General features: G+C 45.7%; 1 protein-coding gene and 1 pseudogene across 1 annotated transcript in view; both read right to left on the bottom strand.

The window, feature by feature from the left end:
- LOC135714943 (dipeptidase 1) overlaps positions 1 to 17,794 on the bottom strand; it is a 237,002-nt gene that overhangs the window by 80,251 nt on the left and 138,957 nt on the right. Inside the window, exons 2-3 of the mRNA XM_065238351.1 lie at positions 9,068 to 9,512; positions 8,848 to 9,004 (exon numbers count right to left, since the gene is read on the bottom strand). Coding sequence (XP_065094423.1) covers positions 8,848 to 9,004; positions 9,068 to 9,222 — 312 coding nt within the window. The 5' untranslated portion in view covers positions 9,223 to 9,512. The remainder of the gene's footprint in view (positions 1 to 8,847; positions 9,005 to 9,067; positions 9,513 to 17,794) is intronic.
- LOC135714953 (uncharacterized) lies at positions 3,520 to 3,997 on the bottom strand (annotated as a pseudogene).

Consider the following 17,794-nt stretch of genomic DNA (forward strand, 5'->3'; position numbering starts at 1 on the left):
CTCCAGCAGGCCTGGGTTCAATCCCAGTCGGCGCCGCCGGGATGTTCTGAGGCATAACATCTCTGATCACGCCTTCCTTCGGATGGGTAGTAAAGCCGTTGGTCCCCGGTTCATGAGTTGATGGGTCGATAGGTAGGGTCCAGGTGTGGGAGCTGCCTTCCTGGCACGTCGGTAGCATTAGTGCTCAGCACGGAAAACAAGATCGACGGAAAAAACAAACCAAAAAAAAAAAAAATCTTGAACGCTACGAACTGCCGATACTTTCGTGCGTCAGACCTGATCCACGAGCGCACAGTCCGTGAATCGGTCAAAAAAAAACACTTTCTCGACCTTGACGTTATGGCTCTCCAATATCGTATCCTTCAGTCGGGCGCCCCCTGGCATCAATTCCAGACGTGGAATAGAATGCGGCTTGATTGGAGCAACTTTGGAACGAGCCTGAACCAACGAACAACGAGGAACTCCACCTGCTAGTATTCGGAAATAACCAACTCCTCCGTACGCGTTCTCGCTAGCGTCCACGAATATATGAAGTTGTAGTGTTCCGTTGTCGAGTGCTGCACCGTTGCCGAAGTAATATCGAGGAATCCGAACTTCTTCAACATCTTTCAAACACGCCGTCCAACGTATCCACTTTTCCATCGCTTCTTCGTCAATCAACTCATCCCAATCGCAACCGCTTCGCCATAGATCCTGCACGATAATATGACCGTGAATCGTGAATACCGCCAACAGCCCAAGAGGATCGAAAACGCTTATCACACAACTTAATACAATCCGTTTCGTTGGTCGTTGACCTCCGGTCAAGAATGGCTGCAACTCTTCTTTAACTTGCGTGGAGAATGTCAACACGTCTTGCTTCGTATTCCATATAATTCCGGGCACTCGCTCGTACTCCGTCTCTTTATCTCGATGGAAGTGAATCTCCTGACTCGCCTGTCGCTCTCCAAGTTTGATCAGTACTTCCTCAGCGTTCGACACCCAGTTCCTGATATGGAATCCACCACGGGAATGGATCTCTCGTACTTCGCTCGCTCGCTTCACTGCCTCCTCGACGGTATCAACGCTGTCGAAGTAGTCGTCGACATAATGCTTCTTCGCTACTGCATCTGCTGCTTCGGGATAATCGTTGGCAAACTCTTTTGCGTTCCTGTTCATGACGTAAAGTGCTTGGCTGGGCGAGCACGTCGCTCGAAAAATGGCACAGTCCATCACGTACACTTCTCCATCGAACAGAAAACGTTGCGCTTGACGATCTTCAGGACGGATCCCCACTTGGTGGAACATCTCGCAAATGTCACCTCCGACTCCGATTCTCCGTTCTCTGAACTGACTGATCACTGACGTCAAGGGAACAAGTAAATCTGGGCCCTTCAGCAACGTTGAATTCAGGGAAACGCCTTGAACAGCGGCTGCTGCATCCCAAACCAGGCGTACCTTGCCGGGCTTCTTCGGGTTCAAAACCACATTCAGCGGTAAATACCACACCTTGTGTCGCTCTGTCGATTGCAGTTCCTCCTGTGTTGCTTTGTGGCAATACCCCTTCTGTACATACTCCATTATCTGTTTCTGTACGTTCTGCTGCAGTTCTGGATTTCTCGCTAGTCGTTTCTCGAGACTCTTCATCCGCTTCTCCGCCATAGCAAAACTGTCGGGAAACCGAGTATCTTCTTCTCTCCACAGCAAACCCGACTGGAAACGCTCTCCGATCCGCTCTGTCGTCTTCTCCAATATCTCCCTGGCTCTACGATCATCCTCTGACTCTGGAACTAGGTCCAACATCACCGCTGAATCTTCCAATTCGTAATGTGACTTTAGAAGCCGATAGAGATCTTCGTTGGACACGCCAGCACACGTGTGGTGGCCGACGAATGTGGACTGTGACTGCGACTTCTTTTGAGGACCATACACTGTCCACCCTAGTGTTGATCTCACCGCTATAGTTTTACCCGGGTTTCCAACTCGAGACTCTAGCGGGGCGAACAGGTGTAGATGCTTTAATCCAATCAAGATACGTGGTGTTTCCATTGGATAATCAGTTACCGCGAGGCCTTGCAGGTGCTGATAGTTGTTCGTAAATTCAGCAAACCGCATCGTCTGCTTTGGTAGTCCCAGATCTCTCACTGTATGTACACTCCTCATTTCGGTTTTCTGGGTTGAATCCACACCCGATACAACCAGATCAACTCTTTTCGACTCTCTCTCTAGTCTAGTCATCCCGGCAGTCCACGACACACGTAATGGTTGCATAACACCGTCGCAGCACAACTCCTCCGCCACAGAACCTTCGATCAGTGTATACGGCGAGCCTTCATCCAGAAACGCTAGTATTTTCATCGCCTTAGAACCGTTGAAGATCACTGAGAACGTGACTATGCCGCTATGGGTGTTACAGGTAGAACGCACTGACGGTTGATGCAACAATGTATTGTGTGATCCTCGACAATTAGCTACCTTGCAGTGAATGTTGATCTTGCACCTCGCATCTCCGTGTGCATTAAGGCAGCTTCTGCAGAGCTCCCACCTATCTATCACTTTCATTCGCTGTGCTGGATCGAGCTTCAAAAACTCATCACAATTCCGCAACCTGTGATTCGTTTCACCACACTGTACACATGGGATTCGCTTCTTAGGCTCTGCTTCTTGTGGTCTCTTCTCGTCTTCATTGTGCACATTTACCAACGCTCCTTGCTGCTTACTTCGCTCCCGAATTGGACGCATGACTGCTGCTTGCTTGTCCATCCACCAAGTTTACCGCCTCCGTTGCCACAGAAACTATCTCCGATAAGAAATCTGCCATGGTACGCAGCGTGATTTTCTTTCCGCAACCTAACTCGCTTCGTTTGTAACGGATCCAGTCCATCTTCATGCTCGCTGGAACTTTCTTCGCCAACTCGCCAATCAACAACGGATTCATCAGATGCTCCACCAAGCATGTTGCTTCCATATGGTCGCAGCCTGCCGAAAATGATGAACGTCGCTGGTTTGTTCACCTTCGGCCCGTCTGCAGATCTGACCTTCACCAACAACGTATCCAAGATTTGTTCGGGTTGTCCAAACTGCTCACAAAGATCCTTAATCACCTTCGGGACTAACTGGGGTAATAATAGTCGCGATCCTAATGCTTCCAGTGCAGCTCCCTTTAAGCACTCTTGCAACCGAACCAAGTTCTCTAGATTGGAGAAGCCACACGCCTTCGTTGTCGTTCTCGTAACTGGTGATGAAGATTGACCACTCTTCTGGTTTTCCAGTGAACGTCGGCAACCGTCGAGCCAAGAACTGTCGCGCAGACAACTGAGCTTTCGTTGGTACTACTTCCACTTCTTCACTTCCATCACTCGAGTTGGTATCACCATCACTTTCACTATCGCATTCCGAGACCGACTTGATGCTATTAACATCTTCCCCGCGTGTCGAATTCGCGTTGACTTTCGACAATTTTGGTTTTACGTTCCCTTTTCTTGCTCCGGACGTCTTTTTCAAACAGCTTATCGTACTTTGCTCTAACGCGGCACGTTCTTACAGGACCTTATCTATTCTACGTTGTAAGTTTTCCTTCTCTGCCTTCCTTTTTTTTTATTGAATTCTTCTCCTACTGCTACCTTAGCTTCTAATTCCTGCTTTTCCAACTGCCACTCGGCTCCCCTCTCTTTTCCTTCTCTAACTCTAACTTCATAATCGCCAACATTTTCTTTCTCTTCATCAGGGACGACAGCCGTTCTCGTTCACGAGAAATAGCTTTTTCAGCTTCTAACAGCTCTCTTTCCTCGGCATCATCAGGAATAGTTTCTTCTTGGTTAGCAGAACAATCGTTCCATACCCAATCGAGGTCTTTCTGCACCGCTGACGACGCTCCTTGGCAGCCAAAATGGAACCACAGCTGACAATTGTCGCAGAACACCAACTGGCTTTCATCTTCGTCCGGACGGTTGCACTTCCCGCAATTATAGCCCGTCTCATTTGGGTCGTGAGGGCGAGAACGCGATTCTGTATTCATTTCGGATCTCAAACTATTTTTTTTTTGAAGCAGCTTGTTGTTGTTGCAGCTCAAAACTGAAATATAATGTTTATTTAAATTTCATCGTTACTATTGTGATCGTAGCAACCCAGTAATTCGCGTCGCTATATGCACTTGTTATTAGTTGCTAAGTTTCTGAATAAAATTTTCATTCCACTGTTCAACGTCAACCGATAAAGACGTGTTTCAATTACTCTCTACAATTGGTTATGGGCCCAGAATACCTAACCGGAAGACTCTAAAATTTCAAGACCAGAAGAAGTATGTCCACAGGCGGAAGTTTAGGATCCGGACAGCAAGGTCAAGGAGATGGAGGCGCCAACGGAAACGGCAGGACTGAAGCTGGAAGCGTTCGAGTCACCAGAAGTTCCGTGGCACTGCCAGCCATTGACAAGCTAAGAGGCCGGGAGAACTACACGACGTGGGCATTTGCGATGCGGATGATCCTAATCCGTGAAGGAAGCTGGTCTGCCATCGACGGAGACGGAGAAGGTGTTCCTGAGGATTTGAAGTTGCAGGCTCTGGCTACGATTTGCTTAAGCTTCGAGAGCTACAATTACAGTCTGGTGCAGGATGCGGTTACAGCAAAGGAAGCCTGGACGAAGCTGCAATCTGCATTCCAGGACAGTGGACTAACCAGGAAGATTGGACTGCTCAGAAAATTTACGTCGGTACGGCTGATCAACTGTGCTAGCGTTGAGGCGTACGTGGACGAATTAATGAGCACAAGCCACAAGCTTGCATCCGTGGGCTTTAAGGTGGACGATTTCTGGCTCGCGGCGATGTTGCTGATGGGTCTTCCTGATCAGTACGAGCCCATGATAATGGGACTCGAAGCCTCTGGAGCGGCTTTGATAGCGGATGCAGTGAAATCCAAAATTCTACAGGACGTTAAGCTGGATCGTGGTCCGGTCAGCAGCGGCGCGGAAGGTGCCCTGTACAGTAAAGCGAACCGGAAGAAGCCAAGCGAATCCAAGGACGGTAGCAAAGGCGAAAAGTTATGTTACACCTGCAAGAAGCCGGGTCATTTTGCTGCCAAGTGTCCGGAGAAGCAGCAGCAAGCGAAGGCGAGCAAACACAAGGGTCTCTGTTCCATTTTTGCCATGGGAGACGTCAGCACCAGTGAATGGTATTTCGATTCGGGTGCCACTTGCCACATGGCACGGCCGGATCAGAAATTTCTCGATGAAGTCAAGATGGACCACAACGTCGGAACGGCGAACAATGCCACTATGAAGGTCGTAGCGAAGGGTTCAGTCGTATTGGACAGCAACGATGGTCGAATCGATGTCAGCGGTGTTCTGAAGATTCCCGACCTAGCCACCAACTTGTTATCCGTAAGTACGATCTGCAAAAAGGGCAAAACTGTTATTTTCACCAAAGACAGATGCGAAGTTCGGGACGAAGACGGTGATCTGGTTGTCACCGGCGTCGAGGAAGGTGGCCTCTACAGAGCCAATTGGCCAGAGAAGTCGTTTTTGGCAAGCGGCATGGAGCTCTGGCATCGACGTCTGGGGCATCTTCACGAAGGTGGTTTGAAGAAGCTCAAGCGAATCGCCAACGGAATAGATTTCCAAGATGGGTCGTTAGAAGGATGTGTTGCCTGTCTGGAGGGCAAGCATACGAGGCGTTCATTCCCAAGCAGCGAGTCAAGAGCTGAAGAACTGTTGGAGTTGGTACACTCCGACCTCTGCGGACCAGTGGAGATTTCGTCGTTGGGTGGAAGCCGTTATTTCATGACGTTCCTGGACGATGCAAGCAAGCGGGTGGTGGTTTACTTCTTGAAGCAGAAAAATCAAGCACTCGAAGCGTTCAAGACGTTCAAGGCCAAAGCGGAAAGACAGACGGGCAAGAAGCTAAAAATCTTGCGTTCAGACAACGGAAAGGAGTACGTGAATGCAGATTTCCGGAAGGTGTTGGAGTCCGATGGGATTCGACATCAAACCACGTGCCCGTATACGCCTGAGCAGAACGGGGCGGCAGAGCGCATGAACCGCACGCTGGTAGAAAAGGCGCGGTGCATGCTCAACGATGCGAAGCTGGGAAAAGAGTTTTGGGCAGAAGCTATTTCGACCGCGGCTCACGTGGTGAATCGATGTCCTACTCGTTCCCTGGAAGAAAAAACACCGGAAGAGGCGTGGACCGGAAAGAAGCCGAATTTGAAGCACCTCAAGATTTTTGGCTCGAGCGTGATGACTCTGGTACCGAAAGCGAAAAGGAAGAAGTTTGATCCCAAATCCGAGAAAGGCATTTTCGTCGGCTATTGTGAAGACACGAAAGGTTACCGGGTGTATGATCAAGAGAATGACCGTTTCCACGTTAGCCGAGATGTCATGGTACTGGAAGAAGGCGTCGCTATCTGTATGGCAGAACAACGAGTGCAGCCGGTGGAGTTCATGGAGCTTTGTTCGGATGAAATCCATGATCGTCCTGAGTCCGGTGCAGCTGATACTCCTGAAGATGGTCAACACGCTGTGCTTCCTCTAGGCGAACAACCGAATGGCATCGTCGTACCTGCTGCAGCCGGGCCTGCTGTTGTTATCGATCAACCGGGTTGCAATCCTGGTGAAACCGAAACAACGAAGGAAGACATCGTCGTTGTCGACAGTTCGTCCAGTGAGGCAGACGAATTCCAGGATGCCTGTGCCGATTTTGCGCTCCCACCGCAACTGATTAGACCAGCTGAGTTGCAGCAAGGGTTAAGGTGCAGCGGTCGGGAGCGCCGTAATCCAGGCAAGTATAATGACTTTATTAGTTACGGTTCCTTTTCTGGTGGTGTTCATTACCCTCAGTTATCCTTCAACACGACGAGCGACAATGATACGATGGATGATCCGACGAGCTACGATGAGGTTCTGCGGCGGCCGGACCGAGATCATTGGATTGCGGCTATGCGTGAGGAAATTGCATCCCTCAGCGAGAATAGCACGTGGGTGCTCACCGATCTGCCTGAAGGGCGGAAAGCGATTCGGAACAAGTGGGTGTACCGAACGAAGCGAGGTCTCGACGGAACCATCCAGAGGTACAAGGCCCGCCTCGTGGTGAAGGGCTGCTCTCAACGACCTTGTCTGGACTACGACGAGGTGTACTCCCCGGTCGTATCACATGACATACATGAATAGTTTTCACTCCTAGCTATCACTATTCATGCTCTTTCTCTCCATCAACTATCTGCAAATGCTTTTTATGTTAATATTCTTTCTATTTGATATTCAATTTATATTTCACCTTCAATATTTTCTTCAGCCCGAATTCAACTGTTGATCACTAATTCTTATTCTATTTTCAGGTCCACCAAGAGCAATTATTCACCGCGTAACCACTATTTTTCGAAGCAATGGCCGTAATAAAGTCTTTCTCACACTAATGTTTTCGTCTATTATTTTTCTCCATCCTTCGTTTGACGTTTGCGCGATCAAAGTGATCCATACAAGGTGATCCGCACAAGGTGGGTGAATCTTACGCACGCTAAATTAACATTACCCTGTTTCATTCACGCAGTGTTGCCAAGTGCCGCAACAATTGGTTTTTATGGCACGTAGAATAGAGGACAAACACATGGCTACTATATCACACTGTAGAATACAGTGTTGCTAACAATACAGTTGCTTAATCTTGCCATAAGATTATCAATCTCTTAAACAATTAATAACTATTTAATTTGACGTTTGGCTGAAAAACGATTTTCCGCAAAGTTGTAGCTGATAAAAATTCCCATAAGAATAGCAATAGAACATGCTAACAATACAATATGGAAAAAAGGCAAAAAGACAATGAACAAAAAGTTTTGTTTTCCCATAGTAATTTCCATTTAAAATTCACATGGTTTGTGCCAAGTCAGTATCTTATCAAATGAGTTTAAACTTTCGGAGGCTTATCAGGACCCGATTTGAAACCGTTTGAACACTGTGGAGCAAAAATTTCAAATTTTGCATCAGTCTAGTGTACGTAATTGGTTGATTTATTAGTTAATTCAACGCTTTTGGACAATGCTGGACATTTACCACTTTTTCAATAGTTTCTCGTTGAAAATCAACTGTCGGAAGCATTGCATTGATGCGTAGAAATATTGCTGATCGATTGGTGATAAAAATTTTGAAATTTGACCAGGGGAGCTGAGTTCATTTTCTTGGGAAAAAGCTAACAAAGGCATTAACGTTAACGTTTTCACTGAAAAAAGATTACACGGACCAGGAAACGGGAAATTTCCAGTGGATACTGATGTAAGCTGTTTTGAGCAGTTCATAAGAACCCCCGTAGAACTTCCAGGAATAAAACGTCCGGATAAAGTTAAAAAGTTCCTCCGTAATCATTTGGAGGAAGTTAACATAATATTCTGCATGAGGAACATCCAGGATAAGTAAAAGTGCGACCACTGAAAATGCAAACCATTTGAAAAATACCTCATCTTGAGTGATGCTTCACATTCACTGACGGGCCTCCACTTCTGCCCAAGCTAACCTATATCCATTTCTCCTCACATGAAGAAAGGTAAAAGAGCACCATCAACTTCAAGCGCAGAAAGCCAAAATTGTGGTCCCAGCTTGATTTTTCCCACACTCACAATACTCTCAAGAGCCCTTCCTGCATATGGAGCACGCATTCGACCAAAATTTTCGTTGTCTTTTTTCCTTGCCCAGAAAAAAACAGCCATCTTCGGCCCAACAAGGATGAAGCAGGGAAAAATACCACATACTGCTCCCCGTTGGATTCCCGGAATCTCTCCCCAGCCCGGGAAACAAACAACGTGTTTGTGCGGAACGATATTTTCTGGTTGCCCTTGATGGTCATTTAGGGATTTCGTTTTTTTTTTGTTTTCATTCGCTTACCTGTGCCGCCACCATGCCTTCCTTCAGCCGACGCAAGTCGGTGTGGCTCCAGGCACTCGTCGACCACGGAGTAATATCGCGGAGGTCCTCGCCGAAGCGAAACTCCCGCAGTTGGTTCTTGAGGAACTTTCGGATGTTCCACGGTAAATCGTTGTGGCTGCGAAATGAAGTGGAAATTATTGGCGATTCAGATGGAACAGCATACACATCAGCAACATACCCATCGATCAAAGGCACTTCCTTCAGCACTTTCCGCACGATTTCCATCCGTTCCTCCAGCTGTATAGGCAGGCATGTCGAGATCAGATGCACCAGTAGCGTCCAGAAGAAGAGACCGCACAGAAGGAAGCCCTCGATCGGCTTCCGGCGACGCATGGCCTCCACCCAGCGCCGCCCACCCCGTCGTCCGGTGGTGGAGCTCCCTGGCTGTGGAGGCGGCGCCGAAGGTGGTGGCTTCGTTTGAGGAATCAACGGTCGGCACCCGGAAGGAGCTCGTCGTGATCTTGGGCTGCAACGTGGTGGTGGTGGCTCCGTCCAAGGTTCAACCACTACTCCAGCAGCTGCTGCTATCGGGCGGGAAATGATGACGGCCGACCAGCTCCGGTTTATCCGGTGAATCGTTATCAATCGTAGGAACGAAGGACTACGATGATTTTAATTGCAATCTGAAACGGAAAATGGAAAGGGCAGTGAGTGGGAGTGAAATTAAAACGAATCCATTCGGCTCAGCATGTGTGGATGGTTGGATCGGATCCAAAGCGTAATCTTGTTTGAACTTCATTATGCGTATTGGATTCGCTTTTGACGTTGCGGTTGCCATCACTGGGATGGGACAGAAGTAGAAAGATGGAAAATAATCAGCTTTCGCCAGCATCGTAATTGGACCCAGGGGGGGGGGGGGGGGTCATAGGTGCAGGAGCGGGTTTTTTTTTCCACTGCAGGGATGCCAACGAGCTGCTGATTAAAATCTGATTTCCGATTGCTCCAAGTCCGGATGTGGTATTTTGGTTTCATCATAGATTATTGAGGCTTTGAGGAGATATTGGCCTGGCAATGGGAATTGCGATACATTTAAATCCGTTCTTTGATTTTCGGAAGCCTTTTGAAATGCATCAATAAATTTACGGAATGGTGTGGAAAGTGTTGGTTCGTGTGAAATAAATCTAATTTAAATTAATTTCAAACCTATTTTAATACAAGATTTCATTATTAAATGTAGACCTCGTCTTCAAGCATTATTATTATGGAATAAAGAACAATTTTTAATTGAATGACTCAAAATTATCTTGATAGAAACATTCAAATTTAATAACACTTAGTGTTCAGTAATTTAGAGATAAAAAGGGTGGTTGGACAAATTGTGTGTAGAAAGAGGATTGGCCACATGCCAACAGGCAGAATGCTATTATGTTGAATGACATTAGGTATTTCTCAAACTTGCATGATTATCAGTGAATTTCGATTAGCTATTTCTTACTTGTTATTCCCGTTTTCCGGAATTTTGGAAATTTTCCCGGAAGTACGAAACACATTTAAATAAAGCATAAAACAGAATGAGAGTTAGCCAAAACTATGATTTAAATGACTCATTTAAAAGACTGCAAAGTATGCCTTTGTCTTAACTACATTAAAAATACGAAAAGAACTTTTACACAAGTTTATTCATTTAAATGATATGATAAGGTTCAATCGAATTAACTTAACAGAGCTGAGGATTCTTGTTCACTATACAATACATCTTAAACCTATAGTCAAAATGCATAACACAATAAACACTTTATCTTCCGCTATCCAATAAACCTCCTCCATCCGAACGGAAGCCACTTCGAGTGGTTTCATTGTATGGTAGTATCGCCAACGGGGGGCAGAGCGCTTCCATTGCAGCAATAAACGCAAAACGTGATCAGCACTCATACGATAATCACGAAATGGTTGCTTTCGAAAGTCGATGACGATTGGAACGGCGCCGGTGGTGTAGTGGTAAGCGTGATTACCTCTCACCCCAGCAGGCCTGGGTTCAATCCCAGTCGGCGCCGCCGGGATGTTCTGAGGCATAATATCTCTGATCACGCCTTCCTTCGGATCGGAAGTAAAGCCGTTGGTCCCAGGTTCATGAGTTGATGGGTCGATAGGTAGGGTCCAGGTGTGGGAGCTGCCTTCCTGGCACGTCGGTAGCATTGGTGCTCAGCACGGAAAACAAGATCGACGGAAAAAACAAACCAAAGGAACAAAAAAAAAAAAAGTCGATGATGCAGGTACAGGACCGAAAGAACTGCTGATGAAGAACAATGAGGAGGACCACACTATGGTTGCTGCCGAGTAAACAGACGGTCGCGTGACACACATCAAGAGTGGCCTGTTTCTGTCGACAACTGAGTGAACGGTCAACATTTTTACACGAGTTGGAATTAAATAAATATGAGAATATCTCTGGGATTCCCTTGAAATTTTATTAATAACACTCCAGACATTCTTTGCTGATCACTCCTTGCAAAAATCATGGATCACGTTGTTAGATTCCTTCATAATTCTGTTGAAAATTCGCATGAATTCAGAAATATCGTGAAATTCTTTTCTGAATTATCTTTATTCTTCTTGAAATTATTTAGAACTGAACCTGGAAGTGCTCATCGGGGTGGCCCCGGCAGTAGTAGCTGAGCAAGCGAAGTTCGTCAAATTGGACCGGAAAGGAAAAGCGATACTGGTGAGTTGCATTTCGGACGATTGCCTGGAAGTCGTGCGCGAAAAAACGACCACCAAGGAGATGTGGGAGAGTCTCGAAGCTACGTACGCGAAAAAGTCCGTGGCAAGCCAGACACTGATACGAAAGCAACTGGCACGACTCCGGATGAAGGAAGAAAGTAACATGCGAGGTCATTTGGTCGAGTTCGATAGCCTGATCAGGAAGCTCAAAACGGCCGGTGCAACCCTGGCGGAAGGTGATCTGGTGTCGCCAGTTTCATTCGACCCGTTGGTAACGGCGCTGGAGAACGTGAGCGAGGAAGATTTTACCCTAGATCTGGTGAAGCAGAGGCTACTGGGGGAGGAATCTAAACGGACGGATCGTCAAGAGAACACCGGCGGGGATAATTCGGCTGCATCTTCTGGAAGCAGCCAAAAGCAATTCAACGGAAAGTGTCACAAATGTGGCATTCGTGGGCACATGACAAAAGATTGCCATAGCAACGGACCAAACAACGGTGGTGGCAACAGGCATAGCAACGAAAATGGGCGTGGCAGCGGTCATAACAACCAGCGTGGAAATGGTGAAGCTAACTGTGTCAAGAGGAACGCATTAACGTTCATGGCAGACGCTGCAAAATTGACACATGAAATCCCCAACAAAGTGGTGTTCGAGTTGGATTCTGGCTGCAGCGATCACTTGGTAAGTGATAAATCAATATTTTCCTCTATTCAAGCGCTGGTGAATCCCATCGAGATCAAGGTGGCAAAAGAAGGCCAAGCGATGATTGCCAAGACAATTGGGACGATTGATGCGACCAGCAACAAAGATGTCCTGTTCCACATAAAAGATGTCCTTCTCGTTCCGGACCTGAGAGAGAATTTGATGACTGTGAAGAAGTTGACAGCAGCCGGTATTTGCCGGCGCCGGTGGTGTAGTGGTAAGCGTGACGGCTTTCTCACCCCAATGGGTCTGGGTTCAATCCCAGTCAAGGTCGGTGGGATTTTTCTGAGGCATAAAAATATCTGGTCACGTCTTCATTCGGAAGGGAAGTAAAACCGTTGGTCCCGGCCCATGTGTGTTGATGAATGGGTGCGATATGCTACGCAGGTGTGGAAGCTGAATTCCTGCACATTCGATTGCCGTCAATGGATGGCAATCGATGTCCGTCGGTGATTGGCACTAGATTGCGGAACAGAGATCGCCGTTTAATAAAGGAAAGAAGAAGAGCAGCCGGTATTGATGTTGTGTTCTCTGGCCACACGACGCTCTTGAAGAGAGATGGAGAACTTTTTGGCAGCTTGAAAAAGCTTGTGCCAATGTCTGTGATGCGGAACCAAGTAAGTTGTGGCATAGGCGGTTGTGGCATATTAGCCAGCACGGGATGGACGTTATGATCCGTGAAGGAATGCTGAACGGAATCAAGAAATCGACTCCAGTCGGTTTTTGTGAAGTTTGTGTTCAAGGGAAGCAGTGCCGTGAGCCCTTCAACGGAACGCGTTGTCGTGCTAGTCGGCTCTTGGAACGTATCCATTCCGATGTCTGCGGCCCGATCGACCCTCCGGCCTGGAATGGTTCCTAGTACATCGTTTCGTTCATCGACGACTACAGCCACTTTGCAATGATCTACCTGTTGAAGAAGAAATCTGGCGTGTTCGAGGTGTTCCGTGAGTATGAAGCCACAGTGACGACAGCATACGGGCTGTTGATTTCAAAGATGACCGTTGACCAAGGAAGAGAATACTGCTCAAACGCCCATAAGCAATTCTACAAGCAGAAAGGCATCCAGCTGGAAGTAACCGTTGCTTACACGCCGCAGCAGAATGGAGTCGCTGAGAGATTCAACAGGACTTTGGAGGAGAAGAATTGTGCTGTACTGATTGATTCGGGAGTGTCGAAAAATCTTTGGTCCGAGACAGCGTTGGCGTGCGTGTACCTGTTAAACCGAAGCCCCACAGTCGCCCTGCCTTCTGAAATTTCACCTGCTGAAAGATGGTATGGTTCGAAGCCTAATGTTGGCAAGTTGCATGTGTTCGGCTGCAGATGCTTTGCGTGGGTCCCAAGTCAGCAGCGGAAAAAGTTGGATCCAAAGAGCCGTAAGATGATTATGATCGGTTACGCACCGAATGGCTATCGGCTGTGGGACATGCTAGCGCATGAAGTGAAAACTGCTCGAGACGTGACATTTGATGAAGGTTCGTTCCCGTATGCCCAGCTGAAGCCAAGCCAAGATGTCCCGTTGGTGTTGAATTTTCCGTTTGAGCAAGAGCTGTTCCTGACATTCGTGATGACGAAGCTAGAAGTTCCGGTAGCAAGGAGACAGCTGGCTGCTCGACCGAAAACGAGGACCACTTTGAAGATTCTGCAGCAGAGCCAGCAAACGCGCTCCCTTCGCAAATAAAAATACACGAAATCCATGATGAGTCGGTGTCGAGGCGTAGCGAACGGGAGTTCAGGCTTCGTGGTAAGTTGTTCGATTTTTTCGTTAATTATAGAGCAACTTCTGGCGATTTGATTTCCTCAGATGTTTCCATGAGCTACAACGACATCATGCGACATGACGATCAGCGTAAATGGCTGGGTGCAGTCCAGGACGAGCTTCAATCGATGGCATGAAACAATGTGTGGCGCTTCGTCAAGTGCCTGGATAACGTGAAACCCCTTAAGGTCAAGTGGGTGTTCCGGATTAAGGACGATGCTGATGGAAATGCAGTACAGTTGCAGCAGGTGTCAACCAAGGCTTCTTGTTCCGCAATATGGACGTGAAGACAGCGTTCTTGTACGGCGAACTGAAACAGGACATCTATATGGGGGTCCCAGATGGCGTTGAGGCACCACCAAACACCATATGCAGGCTGCTGAAGTCACTTTACTATTGGCTTAAAGCAGTCTCCGAGATGCTGGAACGAGAAACTCAATGAAAAGTTGCTAAATTTGGATTTCGAACGTTCCCGACACGCTTATTGTCTGTATACGCGAATACAGGACGGGGACGAGATATATTTAGTTCTGTACGTGAAGAGCATTATGAAGCTGAAGAAGCAATTGACGGCAACATTTGCAATGTCTGACTGTGGAGCAGTTGCGCACTTCCTTGGTATACGTGTGGACTACGATGTTGGACAAGGACGCATGCGACTATCGCAAGCTGCAAATGTGGACAAGCTCTTGGTAAGATTCGAGATGGCGGATTGCAATCCAGTGAAGTGTCCAATGGAAAAAGGAACCCAGTTGAAGAGAAAAGGAAAACTAACAAGCCAGCCCTACAGGGAACTTCTCGGATCGTTAATGTACTTGATGCTGTGTACTTGACCGGATATCTGCTATCCAGTAGGGTTCTTAGGACGATTCCAGCAGAAGCCAACAGCACCACATTGGCAGAGTTTGAAACGTGTGGTTCGGTACATCAAGGGGATTAAAACCAAATGCTTGGAGTATCGCCGAATCGAATCTGCAGAACCGTTGGTGGGCTACGTAGATGCGGATTGGGCTTCTGACACCAAGGACCGTAAGTCGGTAAGTGGCTTTGCATTCTTCGTGTTCGGCAACTTGATCAGTTGGTCAAGCAAAAAGCAAAACACGGTTGCAACATCGTCAAGCGAAGCTGAATACATCGCCCTGAGCTCGGCGGTATCGGAAGCAGTTTTGCTGTCTGGTATCCTAGAAGACTTGAAGCTGAAGACTTGTGAACCGGTCACAATCTATGAGGACAACCAAGGCTGCATTGGGTTGGCCAAAAACTGTGAATCCAAACGGTCGAAGCATATTGATGTGAAGCATCACTTTATCCGGGAGCACATCTCAAACGGAAGCGTGAAGGTGGAATACGTAAGAACGGACGATCAACTGGCGGACCTCTTCACCAAACCTATGTAAGCCGGTCGCCTAGACAAACTTGGAAAACGTCTCGGAATAGCGGATTGAGAGGGGGTGTTATTGAAGTAGCAATCGGCTATTTTGGTTGCTCAGACCACCCTGCCTAGCAACGTGTTTTCCCTAGTAACGAATGTGTTTGAGGACTAATTTTTCATTATTCCTAACGTGTAAACCGTACGAACAAGACGTGTTTTAATAAAGCTCTAATTAAGTTTAGCACAAGTAGTTCTCCCGTTTTTTCTTTCAAGTCCCGTTCCGGTAACCGAATATTTCCAATATTTAAATAATGAAATAAATAGATGCTATGATCGTATTTTGAATTGGTAGGATAAAAGAAGAGGTTGCAAAGAATGTGTTTGACATATTAAACCTGTTTATTTCACTTCATGAGAGTCACAATCAGCAATTTTTCACACACTCACTCACTCACGCACTCACTCACTCAGCAATCAGCAAATCGCTGATTGTGACTCATAGAAAGCAAAATTTACAGGTTTTATGTTTCAAACGCATACTTTTTATACTCTTCTTGTAAGTTACAAGTAAAACATGTCATCATACCATCTTTTGGTTTTATTATTCTGAAAAACATTATTTTAGCTGAAATGAGTATGTATTTGCAACCTTGCTTTCAAACCGCTACATTTCGATAACGGTGCGACTTAGCAAAACTTTACCCGGGTGCTTTTTTATTGTGAATTTGGTGTTCCTTCATTACATTAAGTCGAAAAAGTAATTTGACCAAGGTTTGGATATTTTTATCAAAAACTTGGGTTTTTTTTTTAATTATATTTGTTTTGTCCATCATTTCTTCATCTTGACCTTTAGTGCAATAAATGGCTTTTTTGTCTCCTAAAACAAATCAACAAATAAAAAAATACAAAAAAAAATAAGGGTTGTGTCCTAGACACGACCGCAGTATGACGTAGAACTACGCAAAATTGATGTATGTCATGCATTTTTGATTATTATACTTTATCTTAAATTTTTAAAGAATTTCAATGTTTCGGTGATGGTTCAAAACTCGCCACAATTCATGTTATCATAATCAGATCACGGTTCATCTTACGCATGATATAATGTATTTAAATTGAATGTAATGGTTAAGAATTGACAGAATCTCCCCTACATAACTACCTGTGGTTGATCAATGTTGAGTTATTTTGCTGTGATCAATGTACACTAAATTTGACATCGACTACAATAGGAACTGACACTATTTCGTCACACATGTTTTGTTGATTTGCTCCTCAGTATAGTACACAAAAACGCCATGCATTTTGTGGGATAAAACAATTGCCAAAAAATACATTAATTTTTTTCAGAGGCTCCATCATTAGTTTTAAGTTTGGTTCTGAAGCAGAGAAGAAAGTGAAGATTGCATTTTATGATAACGCAAAAAGCAGTTTGTTTACCTGTCAGAAGACGGTACATTAAATATTGAACAAAATGTAGGTCCATATTTCAACGAAGTTGGGGAGGAAGGGGTATAACGATCATACGGGGTTTAAGCACCTCTTTGTTCTCCAATTTGGAGGACAACCCTAACATAAACTAACCATGCACCATCATTATGTACTTAACAACGTGTTCGTAGAATGAGTGCAAAATAGAATACTGTGACTTTTCTCAAATTAAACGTTTGGTTTCCAGTAAGTAGGTGCTTAGTACAACATTTATTGAAAATTAAGGAATTCAGCTATTGAACTTCAAAGTCAGAGCAAAAGCTTGTATACAGGTTCTCCACCTGTTAAATGTTTTGATAGTAAACATCATAGTTAAGGTACACCGGTGCAAGTTGAAACAGTATGCATATCTCTTTGGAAGTGAATATCTACAGTTTCAACTTCCCCACGCGTTTCTTTTGCCCCGGTGTAGGGTAATGGATTTTGGTTGGACCTATTCATGTCATTTTCGCACTGCGTCTAAATGTATGCCGTGTTTTTTTCTATGAATATTACATATGGACATTGAAAATGTATGATAGTTGAAAAAGTCTAACTTTCTAGGTTCTAATAATATTAAAAAATGAGCAATGTTCTCAAAATAGGATTTTATTGAAACGCGGGCTCGTAATCACACAAGCATTCCTGAGTTATTGCGCTAATTGAGTTCTTTAATTTTAAAAAATTGTGACGATTTTTATACATCATCTGAAAGAGCTTCGTGTTTTGAGCACAACGATATTTTTTTCGAAACCGTAGACTTTCATCTCGATTTTTAAATCAAAGTTTAAAGCAAAATATGAACACCACTGTTTGACACTAAACTAACAAATTGACAGCTCACTCCCATACAAAGTCCCACTGAGGGGTACTAAGATGGTGATAATTGCTAATGTAATCGCACTTATTTAAAATAGTTCCAGTGCTCCAATTTTGATCAAAT

This window comes from Ochlerotatus camptorhynchus, unplaced genomic scaffold (assembly GCF_037179485.1).
Source record: "Ochlerotatus camptorhynchus isolate MF236.1 unplaced genomic scaffold, CSIRO-AGI_Acam_v1.1 ptg000767l, whole genome shotgun sequence".
NCBI lineage: Eukaryota > Metazoa > Arthropoda > Insecta > Diptera > Culicidae > Ochlerotatus > Ochlerotatus camptorhynchus.